The sequence below is a fragment of the Eleginops maclovinus genome, chromosome 18 (assembly GCF_036324505.1).
Source record: "Eleginops maclovinus isolate JMC-PN-2008 ecotype Puerto Natales chromosome 18, JC_Emac_rtc_rv5, whole genome shotgun sequence".
Classification (NCBI taxonomy): domain Eukaryota; kingdom Metazoa; phylum Chordata; class Actinopteri; order Perciformes; family Eleginopidae; genus Eleginops; species Eleginops maclovinus.
The window spans coordinates 20,717,892-20,743,147 of record NC_086366.1 but is presented as its reverse complement, the minus strand read 5'-3'; the positions used below and the strand labels follow the sequence as shown (position 1 = coordinate 20,743,147).

Below are 25,256 nucleotides of genomic sequence, written 5' to 3'. Positions count from 1 at the left end.
TGGTTTGGGCATTCATAAAACCTATGGAAGCAAAGAACAAAAATACAATACATACAATACAAACAGTTTGAGGTTATTTTCTGATCTTGAAGTTGTGATTAACATTAAAAAGGAAGTTAATCAGATCAGATTAGGTATATCGTGTAGCTCACCACTCCTGGACGTTGGATGGTAAACTGGTCCCCGCGTTATGACAGCGCTCCTTGTGGGAGCAGGACGGATTCACTGTAAACGGGTGCCAGCGACCTCCAGCAGGAACTGCCTTGGGAGCTGCTTCAGAGGTGATGGCTGCCCACTGTTCTTCTCTTTCAACCTGATAATCCAACCAAATCACCCCCCCTTCTGTATCCTGATGTAGCTCTCCTTTGGTATCCCCATGCTTTTCTTTCTCAGGGACATTTCCCGTATGATTTGGTTGGATGTATACTGCTTTGCACCGTTTCTTTGGCTTAACAGCCGGATCTTGAGGTTCCTGCTGGGGTCTGGTGCTTGTCTCTGGAGCTGCAGTTGTTGGGTTACGGATTGCAGCATTATTTTGGGCAGTTGTAGCTGTCCCTTCAACTCCTGGGACCTTTAATACTTGTGCTTTCATTTTATTTTTTTGTATGAACGTATTCCTGTCGGGTTTGGGTTGCTTGTGTGGCTTATTGTGTGTCTTGGTTGTGTTTCCTTCCATGGCAGTGCCACCATGCTGCTGTGAACTCTCTGGGACAGGGATGACCATCCCTCCAGCTGCTTTCTGGATGCATCCAACCAGATCTAGCTTATCCTGTTTCCTCTTAACTAGCTTCCTTCTTAACCGCATTTTGACTGCAATAGCACGACTCCTTTCTGATTTCGCACCTAGGCAAATCTTGAGGTCCTCTTCTTCTTCTGTGGCACCTTTGGGTTCTGCTTTTTTTCCCTTCTTGTTGACCTGAGCTTCTGCTGGCTTTTGTCCTATTGCAAGGCAGGTCAACTTGGAGCTCCCTTTGTTCACAGAACTGAACTTTTGAGCTGGTGATTGGCTGGTCTCTGTTTTGGGTTGTGCCTCTGCTTTTTTGCTGTCTAGGTTGCCAGTAGGTAAACGTCTGACCATCTTCTTGTATATACGCTGTCCAGGTTCTGGCTTTTTAGCGGCCGGAACTTGAAGCGTCATATCTGTTGGGTCCTTACTCCCAAAGCTGGTAAGGGGACACACAAGTTCATATGTTACCAATTGCAGTGCAAATAGTTCTTAAGAGGTGGAGGACAACACTGAATATGTCAGGTTCACTTTGCCAGTGTCATCATTTTATTGTTTTATATAAAACTTTAGTGTTTAATGTTTATGCATAACAAGAAGTCAACTCACCTCCATTCCGTAGGTGGCGTCACTTGGTATGAGGCCAGTGCTGTGGTTTCCTTCACTGTAGATTTGTTATGGTGAATTTCACCAAACTTCCCCGCTGTGTTTCCCTGATGCTGCACAGGTTTTGTCTGACGCTGCACTTGCGATTCTGAAGGTTTTGACTGTGGGCATAATGTACCACGTACAACAAATCCCAGTCCTAGGCCCGTCTTCAAAGCATCTATCCATTTCAGACCCTCGGTCTTATTATCCTTGGGTTTTGCCAGCGATGTGTGTTGTTGAGTCAGTGGTTCAGCTTTGGAAATAAATGGGATATATTTTACGGGGTCAGCATCCTCTGAAAAGTTCTCAGCCTTGTGGGTGCTTTGTTGTCCATTTGAAAGAACATAAGCAGGAAATTGTTCCATCCATGAGAGCATGGCTTCAGCTCCATGGCTTGGTTCCGTTTGATGACTAACAATTTGAACAGGGCCTCGACTGGTGTTGGCAGAGTTGCTGTGGTCTCCAGTAAAGTCATCCTCCTCTTTGGCAGCTTCTTCTTTTGAGGTCTTGTTTAGTTTTTCCTTATTGTATGGATGTTTTTCACTTTCCATCATCCTTTTTGACTTAAATATACCCATACTGCTCATACTGCTGCAAAGAAAAGTGATACAAGAGATGTTATCAGAAAACTCAAAAGTCAAATCTGGAAATATTCAGTTTTATTCAGTTGTCCGCAAATTTTACGAAAACCACACACCACATACTAAATGATCCTACTACAAAGTATGGTCAGTCCAAAGGTTGATATTTCTCTGCCACATATCTCCATTTTGAAATTATTTTTTAAAACACATCAGCCATAGGCAAAATGTCCTTTATTACTATACTAAAGTGACTGCTGCTTGTTTCGGTTAAAGTCATGTTTTGTTTTGAGCTATTTTTAAGAAATACAATAGTGCCTTCGTTTTGGATGTACTGTACATTTTGAATTTGTCATTTACCATAAATTACCAGGGGTGGAAAGTACATTTACTCAAGTAGTTAAGTTTTTTTTTTTACATATTAGTACTTTACTTGAGTATTTCCGTTTATGCTACTTCATACTTATACTTTTTTGAATATTGTACTTTTTATTCCACAACATTTAGTTTATCACTAACAGTTTCTAGTTTTGTACAGCTTTGGACGTAAAAGAAAAACACATGACTTGCTGATATGCTATAATGCATACTGTACTACTAATCTCCTTCTAGTTCTAAAATATTTGTACATCTTACATCATACTGCTGTACTTTATACTATTCTGAAATGAGTCATTGTGCAGAATGAGTACTTTTACTTTTGAGATTTTAAGCATATTTTGATACTAATACTTTTGTACTTTTACTTTGCACATTTACACATTTTACTTGTAGTGGAGTATTTTAAGATCATGGTATTTGTTCTTTTACTCAATTAAAGGATCTGAATGTTTGTTCAAACACTGATAATGATTAAGCTCATGATGGTAATTTAAGGCAAAAAAAGTGTGTATAGCTTAACTAACAATGGTTCACAATTAATTTTACTGACTAAGTGCTAGCAGGAACATAAGTTGTGTTCAGTTGTTCGCTTAAAAAAACACTGATTTTGTTAGAAGTTGTAGGTAGAAATATATACACGTACAATCAGAGGTGGAAGAAGTACTCAGATCTTCTATTCAAGTAAAAGTAGAAGTAGCAGAGTGTAGGAATATTCTGTTACAAGTAAAAGTCCTGTAACCAAAATGTTATTCAAGTAAATGAACAAAAGTATTAGCATCAAAATATACTAAAAGTACCAGAAGTACAAGTATTCATTATGCAGATTTCCGAATAATATATATATAATATGTTTTGTTTAAAATTATTGATGCATTAAAAGTTATTTTACACCTCTGCGTAACATCATGCATGCATCAAGTTGGCTAACGTAACTAAGGTAGGTTTGTTTAATAAAAAAAAAAGTAGTAATAGTAGCGCAACTACTTCACTTATGAAAAATAAACAGACAAAACGGTTATCTAGTTTTAAAAGTTATTCAAGAACACTAACCTGCGGCTGGCTTGCCGGTCTGCATGGACAGTTATCAGAGTCAAGGACACATTCACAAACATATTTTGATTTGAAAAGTTAAAATGTTCTGTCGTCAGTTCTACAGCAACGACCAGTACAAACGCTCAAGTGCTCATGTAGTTTAATTAGTTCCGTCAAATAACTGTGGGGCAGAGTAGGCAACTGTCCCACAGTCCCCAAACGCCTCACAGCTTTACTGCTTGCCAGTTGATTTTATGTCTACGTTATTAGGTAAAATGTGCCCTAATGTGTGACTCAAATCTAGTTTTAACAACCAAATTATTTATTTAGTTAATACTTTTTTTGCATAACTGAATTAAGTTTCCTCAAACTCATTTGTAAAGCCGGAGGGGGGGATCAGATGATAATTCAAAACTTTCGGTTTCTATGTACAACTAATGAAATCGAACTGCCATGTTTATTCTACTGTGTGCGCTGCGTTGATGGGAAATTGGAGGGTAGAGGGTAAAGTTGTGTGCCTTACTGTATTGTGATATAAGGGTTACAATAAAATATTTTTGTTCCATGTGGTCAATAGTTGTTTTTCATAAATAATTGGTTAGTTTCAACAATTCTAATGGGTCGCACTCTCCACCATGTGCCCTCAATGACTATTTTGTAAAAAAAAAAAAAGTTTTAGTAGTATACATTATTATTCATTGATGACGTCCTTATTAATACTTTTTGTATGCATTTTGGAATATTATGATAGGCTACCATGCAACAAGTATCATAATGTTGATATACTTTCTGTCAACAATCTGGGTTTTTTGTTAGTGCATTTGCAAAACGCTGTCCTTGGTGCTGAAATCAAGCTGGCCTTAGGTCCTCTAATTAATGTAAGAGACTATGAGAATTATCAGTTTAATTGGTAGTTTTATTACTTAACTTTCACAACGGGGTTAAATAAAACAAACTGTGCTATTTCGTTGATTCATGTAAGGGATATTTCTGTTTGAATGTTTTGCCTAGGGTCCAAGCCATGGAGCAGCATCCGTAACTAGATCCGGAGTTTTCCGGTATTAGGTAACTATCTCTTCACCATTTGATCATTTTACACAAGCACCCTGTGCAAAGGATCAGTGCAACACACTTCTTCCTGTGTTGCTTTTGCCCTTTTTTAAAATCCAGTTTAAAGCCATGTTATGGTAGACAAAAATTGGGCTCGTCCGGGATTTGAACCCGGGACCTCTCGCACCCTAAGCGAGAATCATACCCCTAGACCAACGAGCCATGTGACCGTGCCATATACTGCAAATTTGTATATGAATACCAAAATAGTTTGAGCAGTAACTTTGTACCACTTTTAACCCGTTGTGCAACATAAAATATCACTCTGGGTTGTAGCCTGTTTAGTTATTCTACGTGTATAGTGTATTTCTGCTACACATATTTTTTCCTATAAGTTTACTATAAGGAGGCGTTCGCTGTCCATTGTGCAAGAGCCTGAAAGTTAAAGCTGCCAATGCAACAATCGTAATCAGTGGTTTAAAGTAACTAAGTACTCTACTTAAGCACACTTTTGAGTACTACTAGTTGAGTACTTTACTTGAGTATTTTAATTGTTTGCAACGTTGTACTTCTTCCCTACTACAATTCAGTGGTAAGTAGTGTATTTTAACTCCAGTAAATGTATTGTATACCTTTAGTTAATTTGCAGATTTGGATGTAAGATATGACATAAAATCAACACTTAAACAAGACTTTAGTTATACCTGGAGTAAATGTAAAAGATAATTATACAACATTCATTGATTAAAATTAGCCGTACCTTTGCCACTTGTGATAAACACATAAATGCATCAATAATTATACTTGAAGTACCAAAAGTAAAAGTACTCATTATGCAGTTTGGCCCATTCCAGAATAATATGTATCATATAATTTCATTGCAATTATTGATGAAATACTGTGTTTAATACAGCTGGTAAAGGTGGAGCCTTGTTTTATTTCCTTCTTAGTGCCAGGTAGCTTGTGAATTTAGCTACTCGAGGTGTAACTAAAGTCTTATTTAAGTGTTGATTATATTTTTAACCTTTGACATAATATATTAAATTCAAGTCACTTTTTTATTGTTTTCATCGTATATTGGAGTAAAAATACATCTGATTTGTAGTGTGGTTACTGTGGTAGAAGTACAATGTAGCAAAGCATTGAAATACTCATGTAAAGTACATGTCTCTCAAAACGAAGTACAGTACTTTAATAAATGTACTTGGTTACTTTATACCACTGGTCAAACCCTATGGGCCACCTAAAGCCAGGATGCTGTCAATGATTGGTGCGGATGTGCTGGCACAGGGCAGGTAGAGAGAGAGAGAGAGAGAGAGAGAGAGAGAGAGAGAGAGAGAGAGAGAGAGAGAGGGGGGGGAGAGAGAGAGAGAGAGAGAGGGGGAGAGAGAGAGAGGGAGAGAGAGAGAGAGAGGGGGGGGGGAGCAAGCGAGGGAGTGATTTGGAGCGAGAGAGAGAGAGAGAGGAGGGAGGGAGGGAGAGAGAGGGAGGATGCTGCCAGCGGAAAATGGCTGCTGCAACCTCAAGCCTATCCTGATACACCGAAACGACATCAAGGTGGAGAGAGAGAGAGTGCAAGAGGAAGAGAGAGGGGAGGAAGAGAGAGGAAGATTAGGAAAATGAGAGCAGATAGAGAGAGGATGTGAGCGAGCCTGAGAGTGTTTCCTGAAAGGAGGATAAAAAGAGAGAGAGAGAGAGGAGAGACCCTGGGGTGGGCTGCTGCAAGCGGCGGGCAACACCGAGCCATGGAGGGCGAGTAAGTCCTTACATTTTCATTTTTAACATTGCACACACACACATATATATGTTCAGCCATCCGCCAGAAATATAGATGATAGAGAGAAAACGCCACCGCCATCAATGTTACACCAACCCAGCATCATGCACTCTTATCACAATCGGTGCTCTACAATTTAGCAGGCTGCCTAGAATAAAAACACCATTACGTAGTCTTGAATCAACAGCATACACCCCATTTCCGATATGCCAATATGTGATAAATGTGAAGCCACCTACATGTGGACCTGTGCTTTTAAAACGGCTGACACACAACCTAGAAAATGACACTGGAATAATAATGTAAAGCATATTAAACAAATAGCTGTGCAACAATTCTGAATTAAATGCGTGGTTCGCGGTTGGTAAAAACAGTCACGAAATGTGTAATATGTAGGGGGGGGGCGGGGGGGGAAAGCGAAATATGGCGAGTTTGGGGCCAGCATCGCGTCATTCAAGACATGGCTACATTGAAACGAGGGAGGGATGGAGGCGTTGTGATTTTTATCAACGTGTCTCGGGGTTTCATTATGATTTTTTAAAGCCAAACTTTATGAATGAAATGTGATTTTTTTTTCTCACTCGCTCGCTCTCCCTCTTCCTCACCCCTCCTCTCCTCCTTCCCTTTTTTCTAATCGGCCCCCTCCCCCCATTTCTCATTTCCTCTCCATCCTCTCACCCACTCGTTCCTTTTGCCTTCCCTTTTTTCACACGCGATCGCATTGTATTTTAGGCCTTGTGCATCTTCCGGGCGAAATATCTAAGACACAGTGAAGCCAGACTAGCTCTATCCCATTCATAAAAATAAATAAAACCTTATATCGGGGTGTGTTAATGAGTGCGTGCAGTAGGGGCGGAATGGAGAAAAGGAGCGTCTGTGAAACCCATTTCAACACTTATAATTTGGTGTGATTTGAGAATTACAAGAATAAACAACGGCTGAGTACGCATTACATTCACATTTTGAGCTGCGGTGCTGAATTATTCAGCCGACTGGCGAGGGCAGAGCTTATTTTTGCAAGAATGCCGGGGCCTCTGATGGCGAATGGGCGCGTTCATTGATACATCTATCTGGGAAACACTCATTCTTTCTCCTCCCTCCTCCCATTTGGCCATGTCTCTCCTCCTCAACGCTGGCTTTCTCTCTATCCACACTTCCTTTATTCTCAGCACAGTCAGCCAGGCCCAGTTTTATTTATCCTCCAGATATGTTTAAAATAACTCATGTTGTTTTACTTTGGTTTACCGTCACCTCATGCTAATTAAATCCGATTTACCTCAATCACGTGATCATAGATTGATACAAAGAAAACTACACTAGCTATTAGTGTGTGATTTGAGCTGTCATGTTGCAACACCAGCTGTCTTCTTGTGTGTTTCATCATTAAATTTCAGTTCACGGGAGTTGGAAACAGTTGCCTTAGCATCATCCTAGTTCTCCATTTTTGTTATTTATTCAGTTGAATCAAGGTGCTTACCATGTTTGCAGGTTTTGGTGTAAATCTGTGTACATCATGATCATTATATCATTCACAAGTTAAGATGGCGTGCATTTACCTGCACATTGGTCAGTTGCAACATTATCTTGCACCATTTTATTTCTGTTATCTTCTTACACAATATTTTATTGTTTATATCTCATCAACAGTATATTTATGTTTCATTGTTGAAGGACCCTGGGACTCATTGCCATAACTACGCTGTAGCTATTGTTAATATGACAATAAGACCTTTGAATATTGAATCAAAATCTTGAATCTTGCATTGTTTAATCAGCTTAGGCCTCTGCTCACTCTCTTGGCTTCCCTGACAGTGTGCGTGTTCGTGCAGTGGTGATGACACGTGATGACTCCAGTGGCGGTTGGGTGCCCCTTGGAGGTGGCGGCCTCAGTCATGTGGTCATATGTAAAGGGCGGAGTCAAGATGGCAGGGGGCGGAGAGAATACATCATACGTGGAGAACGCCTGCGAGATCGAGCAGTGAGTGTGTGCGTGTGTGTAATGGCTGTCACCACCCGAAGACTGTATGTTACGTAGGACCAGCAAACGATACTCCCTGATGAGTAAACTAACTTCCTGGGTTTGCCATTTGTGTCTTTAGCCAGTGTTGGAGTGTGCAGTGCAAAGGGGGTTGGTGTACAACAAGGTGAACCCCATCTTCCATCACTGGCGAGTAGAAGATCGAAAGTTTGGCCTTACGTTCCAGAGTCCTGCGGATGCCATTTCCTTTGAAAAAGGGCTCCAGACTGTCATAGACAAGCTGGACAGAGGTACATATGAGTCACATGTTAAAACTTTCATCAGCTGTACTCAAAGAGGCTTTAGAGAGTATCTAACAGAGCATAAACCCTCTCTATCCATGTCATCAAGGCTCTGACTCGCCCTCGTCCTCCACACCAGAAGAGGCCGACACCGAGGATGATGGACAAGCTGTGAGTATCTGAGCAGTCATTCACATTTATTCTCTATCTTAGTCTGGTTACCATTACCATTGGTCCGCATATGCAGGTACTGTTGTGTCTGACATGTAGCTTCTGCCAGTCTCATACAGGAAGTGAGTCGTCGTCCAACAGCAGAAAGGAGATGCTTCCCAAACCCATCACCATAGTGACGAGCGAGTCGTCGTCTACCTGCTTCGTTCTGTCGGAAGAGTTTAGTTTTGGATCCAGCCATGCTGTCACCACTCAGACGCCTGCTCAGGTAACATCGTCTGCTCAAAGTCCATTATATGTACCTTGCTGGGATAACAAACATGCTTCAATAATCCTAAATTATTCCTCTGTATGTGTTCTGGTCCCAGTTGGGGACAAAGAGCTTAAAGAGGGGTCCTACTTTGATCCAAATTAGATATATTTTAAAGGGGACATATCACGAAAAACTTGCCATATAGATTTGGCTCCCCTTCTTATGTCACACCTAGGCTCATTGGAATAGACCGCCCCCATCTTAATTCTTCTCGTAAGCCAATCAGAGCACACTTTTTGTGAAAGTGTACCTTCAAGAGACAGGCGCCTAAACAGAGCGTTTCAGACACAGGATGCATAAAGGCACACTCAGAGAGACGGTATGAGAAAAATTATGTGTTTTTTAAACATTAAAGCCTGTAAACTAGTAGACACTACAAATGCAAGTATGGACCTAAAAATTAACACAATATGTCCTCTTTAAATCCAAAATTATATATTAGAGCTTAAAATACAGAAGGTGGACTGGTTGGTCCCCCGCGTGTGTCCATACTTAAGTCTGCATCTTCGGATATAAAAAAGGGGAAATTAAAACCCCCCTCGACTGACACTCTTGTTTATATAAAGGTCCTTGATCATCTGTACTCCTGTTTGAGATAACCTCAGGATGATGGCCTCCTGTAAATGCCGCCACAGCACACACTGTTCCTGACTCACTCTGTAACTCTATACCCTCTCCACAGATCCACACCAGGCCGGGACAGCTCTCACAAATGACGACTGTGTTGAATCCGCCAGCGCCTCCACCACCGCCTCCTGCTCCACCTACTCCTCCTGTGGGTCCAGCGGCCTCATCTCCTCTGTCCCCCCTCTCACCCACCATTTCTCTGCTGGAAGAGGGAGACCTGCGCAGTGTGGACCCTTGCAAAGATCTGTGGGGTTCTCGAGGTTATGAGGACTACCGGCGGGCTGGGGCCACTAGGACTATGGTCGGGGGGCTGACCGGGGGTGTGGTTGTCGGTGGAGGAGTGAATCTTCAGGACAAGTCAGAGCTTTGCGTTGTTCGCTTTGAGAAGGATCTGGCAGGGGTGGGGACTGCAGGCTGCGACGTGACGGTGAGTCTGGACAGTAAAGCTGCCCAGCGGCTGTCCTCATCGTCGCCCACCTGCATGTCCATGCCCAACGCCGTGTCAGGTGTGCCCTCACCTGCCGGGTCACCCCAGGAGACCTGCAAAGGGTCGCCCTCCCCCTGCTGCATCCACACCTCACTTGCCACGCCCCGGTCGCGGACTCGTAAGAGAGGAGGAGGGGCCAGCGGTGGCGACCCAGGGGCAATCTCCCCCGATGACGACAGCCCGTGTCCTCAGGGTTCATCTTCATGCTCATCACGTTGTGTGTACTGCCGCTCTGTTTTCAGCGCTTCGGAAAACGGGCGAGGCCGCTGCAGAGACGCCCCGGACCCGGCCCTGCACTGCCTGCGCCAGTGGACCTGTGTGTGGTGTGCAGAGAGTCTACTCTACCACTGCATGTCGGACTCTGAGGGGGAGTTCTGGGAGCCTTGCTCTTGTGAAGACTCGCTGGGAGGCCACCCACACCCCCTGTGCTGTGCCCGCTGGTTGGCCCTCCTGGCCCTGTCCCTCTTCGTGCCCTGCATGTGCTGCTACCTGCCTTTGCACGCCTGCCTGCGGTGTGGGGAGAGGTGTGGCTGCTGTGGGGGAAAGCACAAGGCGGTTCGATGAGGCCAGGCTAGGGGGTAGGGGGGGGGGGTTTCCTGGACCAAGGAGGTTTGGGTGTTCGATGGAGAGAGCATCTGTGGGGACGGAGGAGGTGGAGTAAAGCAGGTGGTTCGAAGCTCTCAGGAGACCCAGACCTCTGACGTGGCCCCCCCAAAGCCCCACGGCCATCCACTGCATTCCGCTCTTTCTCTTTTTCAACCCGAGGCCTTCCTCACTGGCCCCTGCCTGTTGGGGGTGCACCGCACTCAGACCAGGCTCTGTGGGAGTCATCTGGAGCCTTCGTAGTGGATTTACTGAGGGTCAGCTGATCCACAGTCAGCGTGGAGACTTTATCACAGGGAGAGAGTGGCAAAGGCTAAGATGATGTGTACACTGTTTCAAATGTCTGTTTGTTTTTTTATTTATTTAGAAAGGAAAAACACAAAAAACTAAAGATGTTTATATATATGATTGTTATCATTTTAATTGTTATATTTTATTAAATGTAAAACATATTGACAGAATCCCCCGATGGCACACACTATCACGTATTCACAGACATGAGATCTTCTTGGGGAAGCTATTTGTTTCATGTTGGCCTGTTTATCAGTCAGATGAGCAGATGTCACCCTTTACCTCTAATTTTACCTCAGATGTTACTCAGCCCTTGTTAAGGAATGAAAAGAGAAGGGGAGGGAGAGGTTTGGGGGAGGTGAGCAAAAGTGAAGTGCAGTCTTCAGTGTGAACATCTGAGACCACTGGTGTTGGTTAACGTGGGAGACCACAGTGGAGGAAAGGTTATTAAATGCAAAAGGACAATTAATGTTAAGGGAAGTTGCAATGACAACCACAAAGACTTAAAAGTCATAATGTGTTCCATTATGGTCCTTTGTAACCACACAAAAGGTTATTTTTGTTTTATAAAAAAAGTAGAAAAAAAACAAACATTAAAAACTCGCTCACTTTTCACATATTTTTTCATCTTTCCATGTATTTTCAAATATTAATCATAGAGGACATTGCATCCCAACCACTGTACTTGTTGAATCAGTCAAGGTGCTTACAACTGAGGCCTCTGCACGAGTCTATTCTACCTAATGTACACGTACAGTCCCAACCCCAAAGAGAAAGGAAAACAGGACCCCACGCTAACCAATCCGCAGACGTGTCAAGGCCTTCGAATGAGGCGCCACCAAAAACATTAAGTGCAATGAACAATGTATTGAAAGAGTATTTTTGTACCCGTCGCTCACGTTAGGAAAATCAAAAAAGTGTTGGAACTGAAAATTGTAGTGTGTTATTGTGTTCGATATGGAGCAGAAATGATAAAACTGCAGCACGTAGCTCACAGGTGTGTTGCTGTAGACTGTCGACCCTGTGATGAGAAAAGAGGCACATTAAGCTGAAAAAAGAAGAATGGCGGTCGGTCTTTGTTTGGGCACAGTGGCAGATGTGTTTGCTGAATGTTGCTTTAATTATGAAGTTTAAAAAGCTGCTATTTTAAGTCCTGTCCTTATCCTAGTTAAATCCCCCCCCCCCTGCCTCGATGAGGTGTCGCGGCAGAGTCAAACAATCCCTCAAGTTGTTATCCCGCTCGAGGTGCTGAGGAAGTTACATAGGGTACATTTTTGATTTTAGAAATAGATTCAACTCAAGATATTTAAAAAGGAAATGCTGCTGGGGATGAACTTTGCATTTCTGTGTCTATTTTGCTGATTGGCTGTATATTTTTTTACTGACAGTGTATTGCTGGCCATGGTAGATTAAATGCTATGGCTCAGAAACAGAAATATTAATATGTCAACGAATCAAAGAGAAAAGCGCCTTTTTTTCAGCCTCCACTCACTACTGTTGAACTGTCATGCAAGGTAAAATATATTATAAGCGGCAGAGACACTTGCTACTGAAGTTAGCCTCTTTACTAAATTGCGAAAATCAGATTATTTATCACCAAAATAAAACAAACTATATATTACACCTGTTTTTAAAAAAGTTTTCTTGAAAAATCTGGAGGAAATCTGTAGCCTAGATATTGATTCGAAGTAAAAATAGTGAACACCGATATATAGATTACAGCAAATAATATCAAAATAAATCACGAAATGCAGTGATCATCACAGATTGATGATATCCTAACAGTTTGAGGGGAACTGTGGGGGGGTTACTCTCTTTTAAATCCTCTAAAATCAGAAAGACGGGGTTACTCACAGCACGCCGCCTGATAGACCTTGAACTACGGCAGAATGAACCTTTCAGAAGCTTCACCAGATTATTTACACTTTAAGGTTTAGCCAAGAACTCTTATCCAAAGTGACTTAAAGTGAGTGAACAGGCAGTAAGCAGGGTTCAGAGACAGGACACACAACTGCCGATGACCCCTGACCTCTCGGTTATGGGACGGTCATCGGTCCACATGCTGTCACAATGGCAGGAAACACACACAGTCCGTCACTAGACTGCCATTCCCTGATCCTAAATCCCCCTTTGTCCCCCACACACACAATCCTCACAGATCTGCGATGCATAGACCCGCACACCCACACACACACACACACGTTCACTCGATGGTGCAGACACACACAGAACTAGTAAAGCCATTGCACAGTTTGCTACTTCTGTTTCAGAGATGGTGTTAGAGTACAGTTCTGACAGTCATGCGGTCACACTTTGCAGGCCCCATTCTTACATCTTAATAAATGTGCCTTTTGATTTGAGTAATCAATAACTTATGATTTCTAAGTAACTCTGTGTTAAGTACTATTTTACTTTTTGGGGTTATTGATTTCTGCCAATGTGCATATTTTCAAATGTACGTATTTATTAGTTTCAAAGTAATTAATGAGATATTACCTGTTTATTTATTTATTGAGATATTTATTCTGATTCTTTATTTTTTTGAGACAGGTTTTTATCTTCCGTGCTGTCTTACTTCTGACTTTGTGCCAATGTGCTGCTTTGAGGTGTTACATATCGTGGGTTTGTATCATTATTAAACCCTCACTCTATATTTTAAAATCAGCGTCTCTCATGTGTCCTTAAGTCTGTGACTTTCCTAAAACACTGGATGAAAGTTATGTTAAACAAATAATCCTTGAACGAAGCCTTATAATGCTTTTTTTGGGGGGGTTCCCTTTCCTGTAGTGTGTTTATATAGTTGTGTGTGCATGTAAATGGTCTGCAAAGGCTAAAATCCCTGTGTTCCCTCCAGAGGGAGCTTCTCTCATACACACACTCCCCCCTGCCTGAAACGCCTCCAGTGGACTCCTTTGTTTACGTGTTTAAATTGGTTACATCACTACATAACACTTCTATTGTCTGGCTCTCCAACACATTGTACGTGATAGGCTAAGGGGCGGGACAACTTTTAGCTGTTGACCAATCAAAACAGAGTTAACCAATCAGAGCAGACTGGGCTCTGGTTTCAGACAGAGGGTGAAAAGAGGTGCTGCAGCATAGACAGTATGAGAAAAATAAAGAGCTTTTTGAACATTAAAGCGTGGACACATGTCACAATAGAGGCACAACATACAAATATGAACCTGAAAATTAGCATCATAGGACCCCTTTAATGCTATCTAAGGAATTTGAAGAAGCAACATCCTATAACTTTGTTCTTTTGTTGAATACGTTTACATTTTGAGTAATTTTGTGTAGTTAAAATGAAATCCTGCAATATGGATAGCTTGTTTTGCAACACAACTTTGAAGAAGGCTACAGCAAATAAATACAGAGGCTGTTAAAGGGAAGGAATAGCAGTTTAATGAAATTCCTCGAGTAAAAAGGGAAGAAAAACAACAACTTCATTCTATAAACTCAAATATGTCCTTGACAGAATAGACCCGTTGTGATGAGTTGTTGTCCTTAAGAAGATGTTACTTGGTTGAATACATGTGCTGCCTTTTATGTTTGAGGATCTCAGTGGAAGTGAGGGTCAGGTCTTCATCGCAGACATCACAGTGGTAAACTCTGGTGAGACTGGACATGGAGGAGGAGAAGGCTGCCTTGGCTCCTTCTGGCTCTAAAAAACAAAACACACAGTTAGGCTGAAATTATTCATCTCCTAATGAGACAGCTAATGCATGTCTTGAAGTATTGTAATCCCTACAGGTACACAAACATAAATATGAACACAGGCAGGCCCTGACCTTCCTCTGACTGCTGCTGTTCCCCTGCTGGCCTGCAGGAGGCCTCGTGCTGCATGCGCTCCAGTGGAGTGAGAGGCATGTAGAGGTCACAGTTAGGACAGCTCCAGAAGGTGCGTAAACACTCGCTGTACAGATCCTTAGAGTCCTGAAAATCAGAACACAGAAACACACGGATCAGTGACTCTTAGATAAAATGTTTCTAAAGGAGTAGTGAGCGGTGTATTTTATATATGATGAGCTGAACAAGGAAGACTGAAGGATTTAGTTAAAATTGTGAAAAGGTCTCCATACAGAATGGCATCAAAAAGTCATAGTAAAGTTTGTTTTTAACATGTTAGATAGATAGATGTACTTTATTCATCCCAAATTGGGAAATTATTTGGTTCTAGCAGCAGTGTTGTCAAGCATTACAGGACTTTAAAATGTTTAAAACAAACAGTAAGATACAAATATAGTACAAATATGTATAATAACATATAATATTATAATTCAAATTGACCCTAGCAGCAAGTATATACAAATTCACCATAGCAAAGACTTAAATAATACACAATATAACAAAATATTGATTACTTTGTTATAATACTTTACAATATATAGTCTAGGCTACAGGAATATTTAAAAGAAGTAATAAAATGTTAGAGTATTGTGCATTTAAAAGTCATAGTAAAGCATTTCATTAAGAAAGGTAAAAGTTTAGTATGTCATAAAAATGTAAAACAATCTCATAGAATAGTATTCCACTAAAAAGAGCGGTATCTCATCCGATATTTGCCATTAAAATGCATACTACATGTAATGTTATGTCATCAAAAAGTCAAATACCAATTATAGTATAAAATGAAAAATACAGAAACCATAATAAAGTATGTCTTCAACATCTAATAAAACATCATAAAAACACGTTTGGTTCTTGGTAAAGTGGACCTATTCAAATACACAATTTGCCAGCAGTTATTTTTCCTCTCTTTGTAATTTTAATAGAAAGCCACTCTTTCAGACTCACAGCGAGACAGTTGTAGGTAAAGAAGCTGGTGACTCGCAGGCCTCCTTTGATGGGGTCCGGCTTGGCCTCCACTCCTGGAAACAGCGGGTTCCCCTCTGGAGCAGGCTCCTGGGGCCGAGGGCCAATGTACAGGTTCTGAGTCTGGAAAGCTGTGAGGCGCCGCAGGCTGTACGTGATCTGGGAGGTAAGGTAAGACGACACAGGAAGTAAAGAAAGAGTTTATTAAATGAGATTGTGTTCAGCAATACGCGTTTGAGATGTACCATCTTGTTTTCAGTGGACCTCAACGACAATATAACCATAATTAGATTTATAATACTAATAATTACATATTAAATAGGTATTCTTTGAGTGGAAAATGTGATTTGAGCAACTGGAAAGAAAAATAAGCAAAACAATCCAAACAAACTGAAAATCAAGAGTATGTGTTGGAGCTACTTCATGTTTCGCGGAGCATCCTACCTCAGTGTAGAGCAGGAAGCGGACCAGGCCCTCGCTCAGCTTCTCCAGGACTTTGTGGGACACCCCCTGCTCTGCTCCCATGGTGCTCTGTCCCAGCTGGGCCAGCAGGAGGCGCTCCCACTCCCCCCTGAGGGCGAGGGCAGTTGACAGCACCTTCAGGGCCTCCTCCGGCACCCTCAGCTCCAGCTCCAGCCAGCTGTCCACCACCAGACGCGTGCAGTCAGCGTTACTGTCCACACTGTTGGCCACCAGCAGCAGAGCCTGGAGAGCACAAACACACACAGGGAGGTACCACTGATGCATGATGGGTAGAGGGACCCCAGCTGGGTAAAATGAAATAGGAATGATACACTGCCCAGCCTAAAAAAAGGTCACACACTCTAATATTCATTGGACTGCCTTTAGCTTTGATTACGGCACACATTCGCTGTGGCATCGTTTCCACAAGCTTCTGCAATGTCACAACATTTATTTCTGTCTTGCATTAATTTTTCGCCAAGATCTTGTGTTGATGACGGGAGATTCAGACCACTGCGCAAAGTGAAAATGATGTCTCATGCTCCCTGAACCACTCTTTCACAATTTTTTTCCGATTAGCCTCACTGACAAGTGGTTTTCTTACGGCTACAAAGCTGTTTAGTCTCAATCCCTTGAGTTCCCTTCACATTGTGCGTGTGGAAATGCTTTTACTTTTACTGTTAAACATAGCCGTGAGTTCTACTGATGTTTTTCTACGATTTGATTTCACCAAACGTTTAAGTGATCGCCGATCACGATCATTCAAGATTATTTTTTCCGACCACATTCCTTCCTGGAAGAGGATGTTTCCCCACTGTCCTTCCAGTTTTTAAATAATGCGTTGGACAGTTCTTAACCCGATGTTAGTAGTTTCAGCAATCTCCTTAGAAGTTTTCTCTGCCTGATGCATGCCAATAATTTGACCCTTCTGAAACAGATTAATATCTTTTCCACGACCACAGTGGAAGTCTTTCGACATGACTGTTTAACAAATAGGCTACTCACTGGATCAGTTAGTGTTCAATAACTTGTTGCCAGCTGAAACATAATCACCCATGCAGTAATTATCCAATGGGAGGCTCTTACCTATTTGCTTGGTTAAATCCAGGTGGTGACCTTTTTTTGGGCCGGGCAGTGTATATTGGCCGCAATAATGGGTGACACATTAAACAGGTGGGATTTTTCATAATATATAAATATGTGAAGTTGGGTAAATTGTTTTCAAATGAAATACTAGAATAAAATTTGCATAGACTGCTTTTTTTGTTTATCTGTGGAAAATACCTGTTTTGTGGAAAACCTTTTTCTAAACAGGAACCATTGATTATTTTATTGTCCATTATCACACACATTACTGAAATTAATGCGTTTTAATCTGTGAATAATAACTTAAAAACAGAAAACAATAAGCAAAACATTTAAAAAAGCGAACCCACTAACCTGCATGTTTTATCAGAACTGTGTACAGAAGTAATTAATATTCAATACTGGAAGCAGTGAATTAAAAATGTATCACACTATTTAAATAATTTTCCTAGTTCTTTAACTGACTTAGGAATCACATCCACCCAAAAACTGGATCATATAAATAGGTTTATAGGTTAAACATGCCTCTGTTAGCTTACTTTAATATAACAAATAATGTTTTTAGACTCATCCAGAGACTCGCTGTTTTGTAATTCTCAGGGGCATCCCACATGTGGTACTCACTTGCAGTGCTGGAACCCGAACACAGTTGGACAAATACGGCTTGTTGGTCTCCAACAGAGTGACGAAGGCTAGCAGCTGGTGTCTGCTGCTGTCCCTCCGCTCAGGCCCTGTAGGCAGGAGACACATGAGACATGATGAGAGACATGCACAACAAGAGGAGAGGAGGGAACAGACATATGAGGACAACAATACATTTATTAGGGATTTTTAGGAAACGTTATCACAAATAACAGATAGTCCCAGTAAGACACACTTTCATCCTGATTCTTTTTTTCTCTTTACGTCATTTTAAAGAAGTTATTATTGGTTACCCATTTCTCCGTTGTCACCCTCAGGCACTTGTAACACCTCGGGGTCGCTGGCAAACACACTGGTCGGGTGGATCACCACTCCCTGCTTATTCCTTGTGTGGAACACCTAAACAATGTGAAAGTCAGCAGTGTTTCCCCATTATTGTGTTGTTAAAATGTTTGATCTGGGGTGCAGCCTGACCTGCTCTGAGTCCTTGCGGGTGGAGTTGTGGTCATCGGGCAGAGCGAGCTGAGGGTAGAGGCCTCGGCAGAGCAGCAGCTTGAGTAGAGACTGCTGACGGGAGGACATGTCCTGACTGACGCTCGCCGCCTCCTGCAGCTCCGACACGTTGTGACGCAACTTAAACTTCACCTCCTGTTTCAGCAGCACACAGAGAAAGATCACACACAGAAATACAGACATATCTGGCTCTGTAAAGAGAAAAAGCCTGATGCAATATGTGCTGCCCTTTTTCACAGAACATAATAAACTAGTTAATTGCTGCCAAGAATTAAAACGGTTGAAACCAAATTGAAATTTGAAATATTGCAGTTAAAGGAGGCTCAATTTGAGAAGTGTACAAACATTTTTTACATTGTACTCCGACCTTTATGAAGGCATGTCACGATTTCATTTTTTTACATGTATGTTATCCTAGAAATAGTGGCAATAAAGGATATTTTTTTTGACATCAGCTTTATTCTAATACTGATATACAGTGCTGGGCAAGTAACTTCCAAAATGTAATACAGTACATGTTACTTATTACTGTCTTTTTAAAGTAATAAGTTACATTACATTATTACTGTCTCTGAACTTTAATGCGTTACACTACTTTTGCGTTACTTTGAGTTATTTTCACCAAAATAACCGCAAACGTATGGCTTTAAATGCTAAAATGTAGTTTATTGCAGCTCAATAATTAAAGCTATCTATCTATCTGGCAGTACATGCTGAAAATCAGGAAAAGGCTAGAAATTAAACTCATGCTAGAAATTAAACTCATGCTAGAAATTAAACTCATGCTCCGTTTAAGTATGCTAAATAATATTTGATACCGGTAACATTACGTCTCTGTGTGTTATTAATAACATGTTAGTGGAGCCTCTGCACGGCCCCTGTGACCTGCTGTATATGAACGAGTCTCTATGGCAACGTTAGCTCACCTTGTCATTGGTGTGTTAATGAGGATTTTGCTGACAAACTTTCAAAAAGGCGGCGATTCCACAGAGGACAGAGGCTGCATATCTTCAACACTCTGCCACGAGTCTCTCAACTTCTCGGAGTTCAAGCAGCAGAGCCAGAGAAAGTGACCTTCTGTTGCTTCGGCCTGCGCGCACTCCTGTCTTTCTATTTTATTTTCTCCGAGCCTGCAGCTCTGCATTGCGAGCCTGCAGCTCTGCATTGTGAATCTGTTTCTGCAGCTGTCCTAACCAATAGTAAACAGGCTTACTGAGTTACCCGCACAATTGTTTCTCTGTTGTCGGAATGCCCTGCGATAATTGTGAATTCTTAAAAACAAAACACCACATAATTTCTGGTTAAAATGTGTTGTAACTGCGTTAATGAGAATTGTAACGGATATTATATTACCCACATTTCAGAAGAAATGCGTTATATTACTGCGTTACAGCAAAAAGTAATACATTACTGTAACTCCGTTACTTTTGTGACGCGTTACACCCAACACTGTTGATATAAGTAAATATTATATTAAGGCATAATAATGCAAGTACACCCTTGTAAAGAGTATTTTTATACTTTCATTCTTAGGAATATTCAGTAATCGGAAATAGAGTAAGATGTTTTCAATATCCTAAATAAATGTAACACTAATAAAATAAAACCACACAATGACAACAAAGAATAAAATGGACTTTTCCATTCTGTTCACGAAATGTGTAAAGTCTACCCAACATTTAAGTAGGGTGACCAGATTTGAGTTTGTGAAAAAGAGGACACTTCAGCGGGGGTGGGGGTTGGGTCACATATGCCATTAGGGTGACCAGATTTGAGGTGGCGAAAAAGAGGACACTTGCGATTGTTGGGGGGTGGGGGGAAGCGCCAGTCAATTTAAGTACACGCTTAATGGTCCCAACAGTGAAAACCGGACGTATTCATGAATTTATAAAACCCCCTGGACGCTCCGGACAGGACGTAAAAAGAGGAAGTTTGGTCACCCTAATTTAAGTCTTATAACGGAAGGGTAAACACTGCTGTTTATTCTAGCATCAAAGTTCAAAACATGCTTTTGACTCACTGAACCTCTACAACACCCGCCTCACCCGCAAAGCATTGAGGGTGACCTCTCATATCTCTCCAACAGCCTCTTCACTCTCCTGCCTTCAGGGAGAAAGTTCCGCAGTCTGAGGTCGAGCTCCACCCGACTAATAAACAGCTTTTTCCACCAGGCTGTCAGGATGCTGAACTCTCTCCCCTCTCTCCCACTCTCCCTCTACACCCATTGCACCAGGATTTCAACATTATATTGATGGCTCTTAATGTGGGAATTTGTATATACTGTATGTGTCTCTGTTTGATTATATGCAAAAGAATTGTGGATTGTGGGAAACAGCGACTTTGACAGGCCTACCTGTATGTCCACGTTCTGTCCTGCCTCGTTGTCCTTCTTGCCCCTGCCGGCTCCCTCTGTGTCGGATCCGGAGCTGAACTCCTCCTCGCCCTCCTCCAGCCTCAGGACTTTGCGGCGGCTGCTCTCCTGCTGCTCGTGGTCTCTCTTCATCTGATGCAGCTTCTTCCTCTCAGTGAGCCTCAGCCGGCGCTGCCCGCGATCACCACTAGAGGGGGCGCTGCTCTGAGGCTCCAGCAGGCCGTGGCTCCTCAGCAGTTCCTGATAACCAGAGAAGAAGATCAGATTGTAAAACAGTTTTCTAACATCAAAAACTGTTCTTAATGTCTGACCTGCTGCGTGTATCCTACCTTGAACTGTCTCCGTAAGTTGACCATCTCGTAGAGTCGCTGCTCCTCAAGGCCTCTCCTCCTGCACCACTTCCTGGAGCCGCCACCTCTTTCTCCTTTCACCTGTTGGACAGTTTGAAGTATAATGGAGACCGTCTTTTATGAAACGCGTCCATATTAAATGGCTAGAGTCATCATAATTCCATTTCTGACCTCCACCCAGGCATTGAAGGTGTTGAGCAGGGTGAAGGGGTCTCCGTGGTTGCTGTGTAGGGGCTGGCGGGCGGTGGTACAGTCTGGGTTGTGCTGTGCGCTGCGCAGGAAAGGCGACTGAACGCTAAGGGCCGCCGCCACCGTCAACACGGGATCCACCAGGTTAAACAAAGAGCCCAGCACCAGCATCTTCCCTGAACACACACACACACACACACACGCACAAACACACACACACGCTACTGAATGTACAGCACCTTCCAACTTTAAAACATATGCGCAATAATGACACTACAACATGGTTTGGTTTGGAGAACCTTACCTATGACCACATCCACAGGCAGTTGAGCCAGCAAGCTGCCAATAGAGGTCAGTTCAGACCGGCTGTCCAGCGCCCCCTGCTCTTTCAGGTACGTAACTGCAGTCTGGATACTCGCAGCAGGAGGAGGATCAATGAAGACAAAAGAAAGTGGATCTCCAAGACTCATGCTCTTCATCTAAGGAAACACAAAACAGCATAAATAAAGCCAGAATCAGGAATTAAAAAGAGGATTTTCTCTCCTGCTTTCTTCAGGGTGTTGTTACCTGAAGAATGAGCGAGTCCAGAGCCACTCTGTGGATTTCAGGCACAGGATAAGGAGCGAACGCATCATAGTCAGACTCTGCATACAGTCGGTAGCAAACTCCTGGACCTGTACGGCCGGCTCGTCCTTTTCTCTGCTCAGAGCTGGCTCTGCTGATCCAGAACTCCTGCAGACGCTGCATCTTGGCCTTAGGATCAAAACTCATTTCCTTAACCTTCCCTGTAAAAGAATGAATAACAAAACAATAATTTAGATGATTCTTGTTTTACTTTTTGGCCCTGTATTGTTTTTTTTGCTCTTTTTACTACTCAAATGCCTTCAAAGTTAAAAAACATAGACAGCTTTTTGGAATCTTTTGGATCTTCCAAGAGGAATATGTGCTTTTGTGTGTGAATAGGTTTGTATATAAGGTCTATCAATTGTGCTTTATATGTGCTGCAAATGTGCATCAATGGTGCCTATGTGTTAAAAATGTGCACATATGCTTTTGCCTGTGCTTATTTATTTAATGATTTTCATTTTCACGGTCAACTTTTATATTTAACCTTTTTACTTCAGTTTTATCTATTTTGAGATGTTTATATTATATAATTTATTAATTTCAACTGTGTGCAATACTTTGTTTTACTTTGCTTCAACGAAAAAATGTATTCCCAATTTGGGATTAATAATGTACATCTTATCTTATTTGCTCTTGCATGTTTTCTTTTATTGCCGTCAACCTGCCAGAGACTGCAGATGAAAGTTAGCCTCCGTGTCTAAATCGGACCCATTGACATGATGGACTCGAGTGCTCATGTTAATAAATGTGTATTGTCATTTTTAAATCATACAAATTCAAAATAGAGAGATATTGATATGAGATTTTGAACTAAACTTGACTGCACAAAATAAGGTTTGTAAGTATTTTAAAAAGTGAATCCCCATCTATGAGGGTACTTCCAGTGCCATACCTGAGTCTACAACGAAGCGAACTCCATCTATCGTAACGGACGTCTCAGCAATATTGGTAGAGATGATGCACTTTCTCACCCCAGGAGGAGAAATGTCAAACACCTGAAGAATTACACGACACAGAATTAGAACTGATAAACCGTTGCTAGCATATCACATTCTAACGTAATATCTCCACTGTAATCCACTGAGAGGTGACCGTGCCTTATCCTGCTGGGCCAGAGAGAGCGTGCTGTGCAGCGGCAGGACGATCCACCGGCGTGTGTGTGTGGCCAAAACCTGACAGGCCTCCTGGATGGTGGAGATCTCCGCCACACCACTCAGGAACATTAGCAGGTCGCCTCGCTCCTCAGGGGGGTAGCGCTGATCGATGCCCTGCAGGATGCGCAGGTAAGGTCTAGGATCCAGTTTCTCCGAACGCGAGGGTTGCTCATCAGGGGGAATGGGCTGGTAGATCACCTTAATACAAGAAGGAAAACGTCAAAAATAACTTTGTAAAGTTTAATCTAGTGGCTTTTATATTTTACATCTGTGATCAGTGCTCACCTGTATAGGAAACAGCCGGCCTGGGACCTGCAGCACAGGAGCTCTGCTGAAATAGTCAGAGAACAGTTTGATGTTGATGGTGGCGGACATGAGGATGAGACGCAGGTCTGGGTTTTCAGCCAGTAGAGAGCGCAGGACCCCCAGAAGGAAGTCGCAGTGGAGGTGTCTCTCATGGACCTCGTCCACGATCAGCACCTGGTACTGAGCCAGCGACCGGTCCTGCTGGATCTGCCGGAGCAGCAGCCCCTCTGTCAGGAACAGCAGTTTGGTGACCGGGGTCCGAGTGGTCTCGAAGCGGATCTGGTACCCCACCTGCAAAACATGACAGCATTTTGTGATATTTGCATATGTTCTTTGCGCGTTTATGATGAAATTATTGCTGCAAAAAGAGACTTTTTTGACTAAAGCTGCAAATAACAATTTTGTACCTCTGCAATATATATTTTTACATGATTTCTGGCTATAGCCCTCCACAAATAATGAGAGGAGATACCTTCAAATGTCTTACTTGATTGCTTACATGCTTGGAAATAGAAGAGAAATACCCTATTTTGCATGGAAAACAAGGACAGTTTTCTTTGGTTTGTACGTTCAAAATCTACTAGTACTATAAATAGTTAGTATTCCTTGACGTCCCCAAAAATCTGTAGAACTGGTGGGGAGGACAATAATATTGGATTAATGGAAATACTAAGGGCCAGTACTTCTAGTCTATTCTAAATTGAGTGTTTGATTCATGTTCATCGACTGTGTTTTTAACATGCCTGACAGATCAGCTGGTGCTTCAGCTGAAGGTGAGAGCTTGTGATGACAAACCTTAGAGCCATACTGATTGAGACTCTCAAAGCTGACCCTCTTGGCGAGTGATATACAGGCAATCCGTCGAGGCTGAGTGCAGGCAATGTGATTGAAGCCAGCTGCAAGAAGATACTGAGGTACTTGGGTGGATTTCCCACAGCCTGTGTCCCCTGCCACCACAACTACAGGGCTCTGTCGCACCAGCTCCACGATCCTGTCACGGTACTGGAAGATGGGCAGGTTCTTCTGCTCCCGGCGAAGCTTGGCCAGCTTTCCAAAACTCTGTCTCTGGCTGAAGTCCAGGAAGTGCAGCAGAGCCAGGCGGCAGTCTGAGATCTCCTGACTGCCTGGTCCTGAGGATCTCTGGCTGCCTCTGCGCTCTGACTTCCCCAGGCGCTCCTCCACATCCAGGGTGCACACAGACACATTGATCCTGTACCGGGCATCATACTCTTTAGGGAGGCCGAGGTCTACCTTTCCAGAGCCAGTCTTTTTCCTGTCCTCTTTAGCCCCTGGCCCAGACATTTCCTTCCTTGTTTTAAACCTCTGGAAGCGGTCAAAGAAAGCCCAGAACTCTCTGTGCTCCGTGCTGCCGGCCTGGATGTAGTCGTGCCGGCGGAAAAATACCTCATCCAGCTGGGCTCTGCACTGCGGGCTGTCCCAGTCCCAACTCCGGCTGTCCCTCCTCCGGTCTGAGTCCATGTCTAATGGAAGTTACTCGCCCCCAAAACAACCGAAACGATTTACTGCTAATACATTAAATTCCCATTTAAGGCTTTACAAAAGCTAAGTAGTTTATTAAATCTGAGATTATTTAATAATAATGTGCTAAGACTGTAAAACAATTTCAGAAAGTCATTTAAACCAGAAAAACAGAGCTTTCCCTGCCGCGAACACACATGCATGAATTAAGAGAACACCAGGGGGACAATAACACGGTGGGACTGTTTCCGGTCTGCTCGCTGTTAAATATCTTCCGGTGAAAGTAATGTCCTTTCTGTTCTGTTTTCTTTTTTGTTC

The 25,256-nt window shown here is 42.5% G+C and overlaps 2 protein-coding genes and 1 non-coding gene across 3 annotated transcripts; 1 reads left to right on the top strand and 2 right to left on the bottom strand.

Annotated features, from left to right (window-relative positions):
* Positions 1 to 4,566: 4,566 nt before the first annotated feature.
* Positions 4,567 to 4,638, bottom strand: trnap-agg (transfer RNA proline (anticodon AGG)). The gene has a single exon. It is a non-coding gene; the product is annotated as a tRNA-Pro (tRNA).
* A 1,315-nt stretch (positions 4,639 to 5,953) lies between these two features.
* spred3 (sprouty related EVH1 domain containing 3) lies at positions 5,954 to 10,614 on the top strand. The gene is made up of 6 exons (XM_063907691.1): positions 5,954 to 6,172; positions 8,006 to 8,171; positions 8,293 to 8,461; positions 8,562 to 8,623; positions 8,733 to 8,891; positions 9,619 to 10,614. The coding sequence occupies exons 1-6, from the start codon at positions 6,162 to 6,164 to the stop codon at positions 10,612 to 10,614; spliced, it is 1,563 nt and encodes a 520-aa protein (XP_063763761.1). The 5' UTR covers positions 5,954 to 6,161.
* Positions 10,615 to 14,326: 3,712 nt separating this feature from the next.
* Positions 14,327 to 25,163, bottom strand: dhx34 (DEAH (Asp-Glu-Ala-His) box polypeptide 34). The gene is made up of 16 exons (XM_063906218.1): positions 24,255 to 25,163; positions 23,439 to 23,750; positions 23,097 to 23,351; positions 22,892 to 22,994; positions 21,940 to 22,157; positions 21,677 to 21,851; positions 21,355 to 21,548; positions 21,163 to 21,264; positions 20,816 to 21,073; positions 18,424 to 18,597; positions 18,243 to 18,348; positions 17,932 to 18,038; positions 16,204 to 16,464; positions 15,742 to 15,918; positions 14,736 to 14,880; positions 14,327 to 14,608 (listed from the first exon to the last, which is right to left on the bottom strand). Exons 1-16 carry the CDS (start codon positions 24,936 to 24,938, stop codon positions 14,463 to 14,465), a joined length of 3,417 nt encoding a protein of 1,138 aa, XP_063762288.1. The 5' UTR covers positions 24,939 to 25,163; the 3' UTR covers positions 14,327 to 14,462.
* Between the last annotated feature and the right edge of the window lie 93 nt (positions 25,164 to 25,256).

Excerpts from the sequence above, each read along its gene's own strand:
- spred3 (XM_063907691.1), top strand. Across the intron at positions 8,624-8,732 it reads CCGAGGATGATGGACAAGCT|TCTCATACAGGAAGTGAGTC; the intron begins GTGAGTATCTGA and ends AGCTTCTGCCAG. Across the intron at positions 8,892-9,618 it reads CCACTCAGACGCCTGCTCAG|ATCCACACCAGGCCGGGACA; the intron begins GTAACATCGTCT and ends CCCTCTCCACAG.
- dhx34 (XM_063906218.1), bottom strand. The coding sequence starts at position 24,938 with ATGGACTCAGACCGGAGGAGGGACAGCCGGAGTTGGGACTGGGACAGC. Across the intron at positions 15,919-16,203 it reads GCTTCCTGCTCTACACTGAG|ATCACGTACAGCCTGCGGCG; the intron begins GTAGGATGCTCC and ends CTTACCTCCCAG. Across the intron at positions 14,881-15,741 it reads TTACCTACAACTGTCTCGCT|GACTCTAAGGATCTGTACAG; the intron begins GTGAGTCTGAAA and ends TCTGATTTTCAG.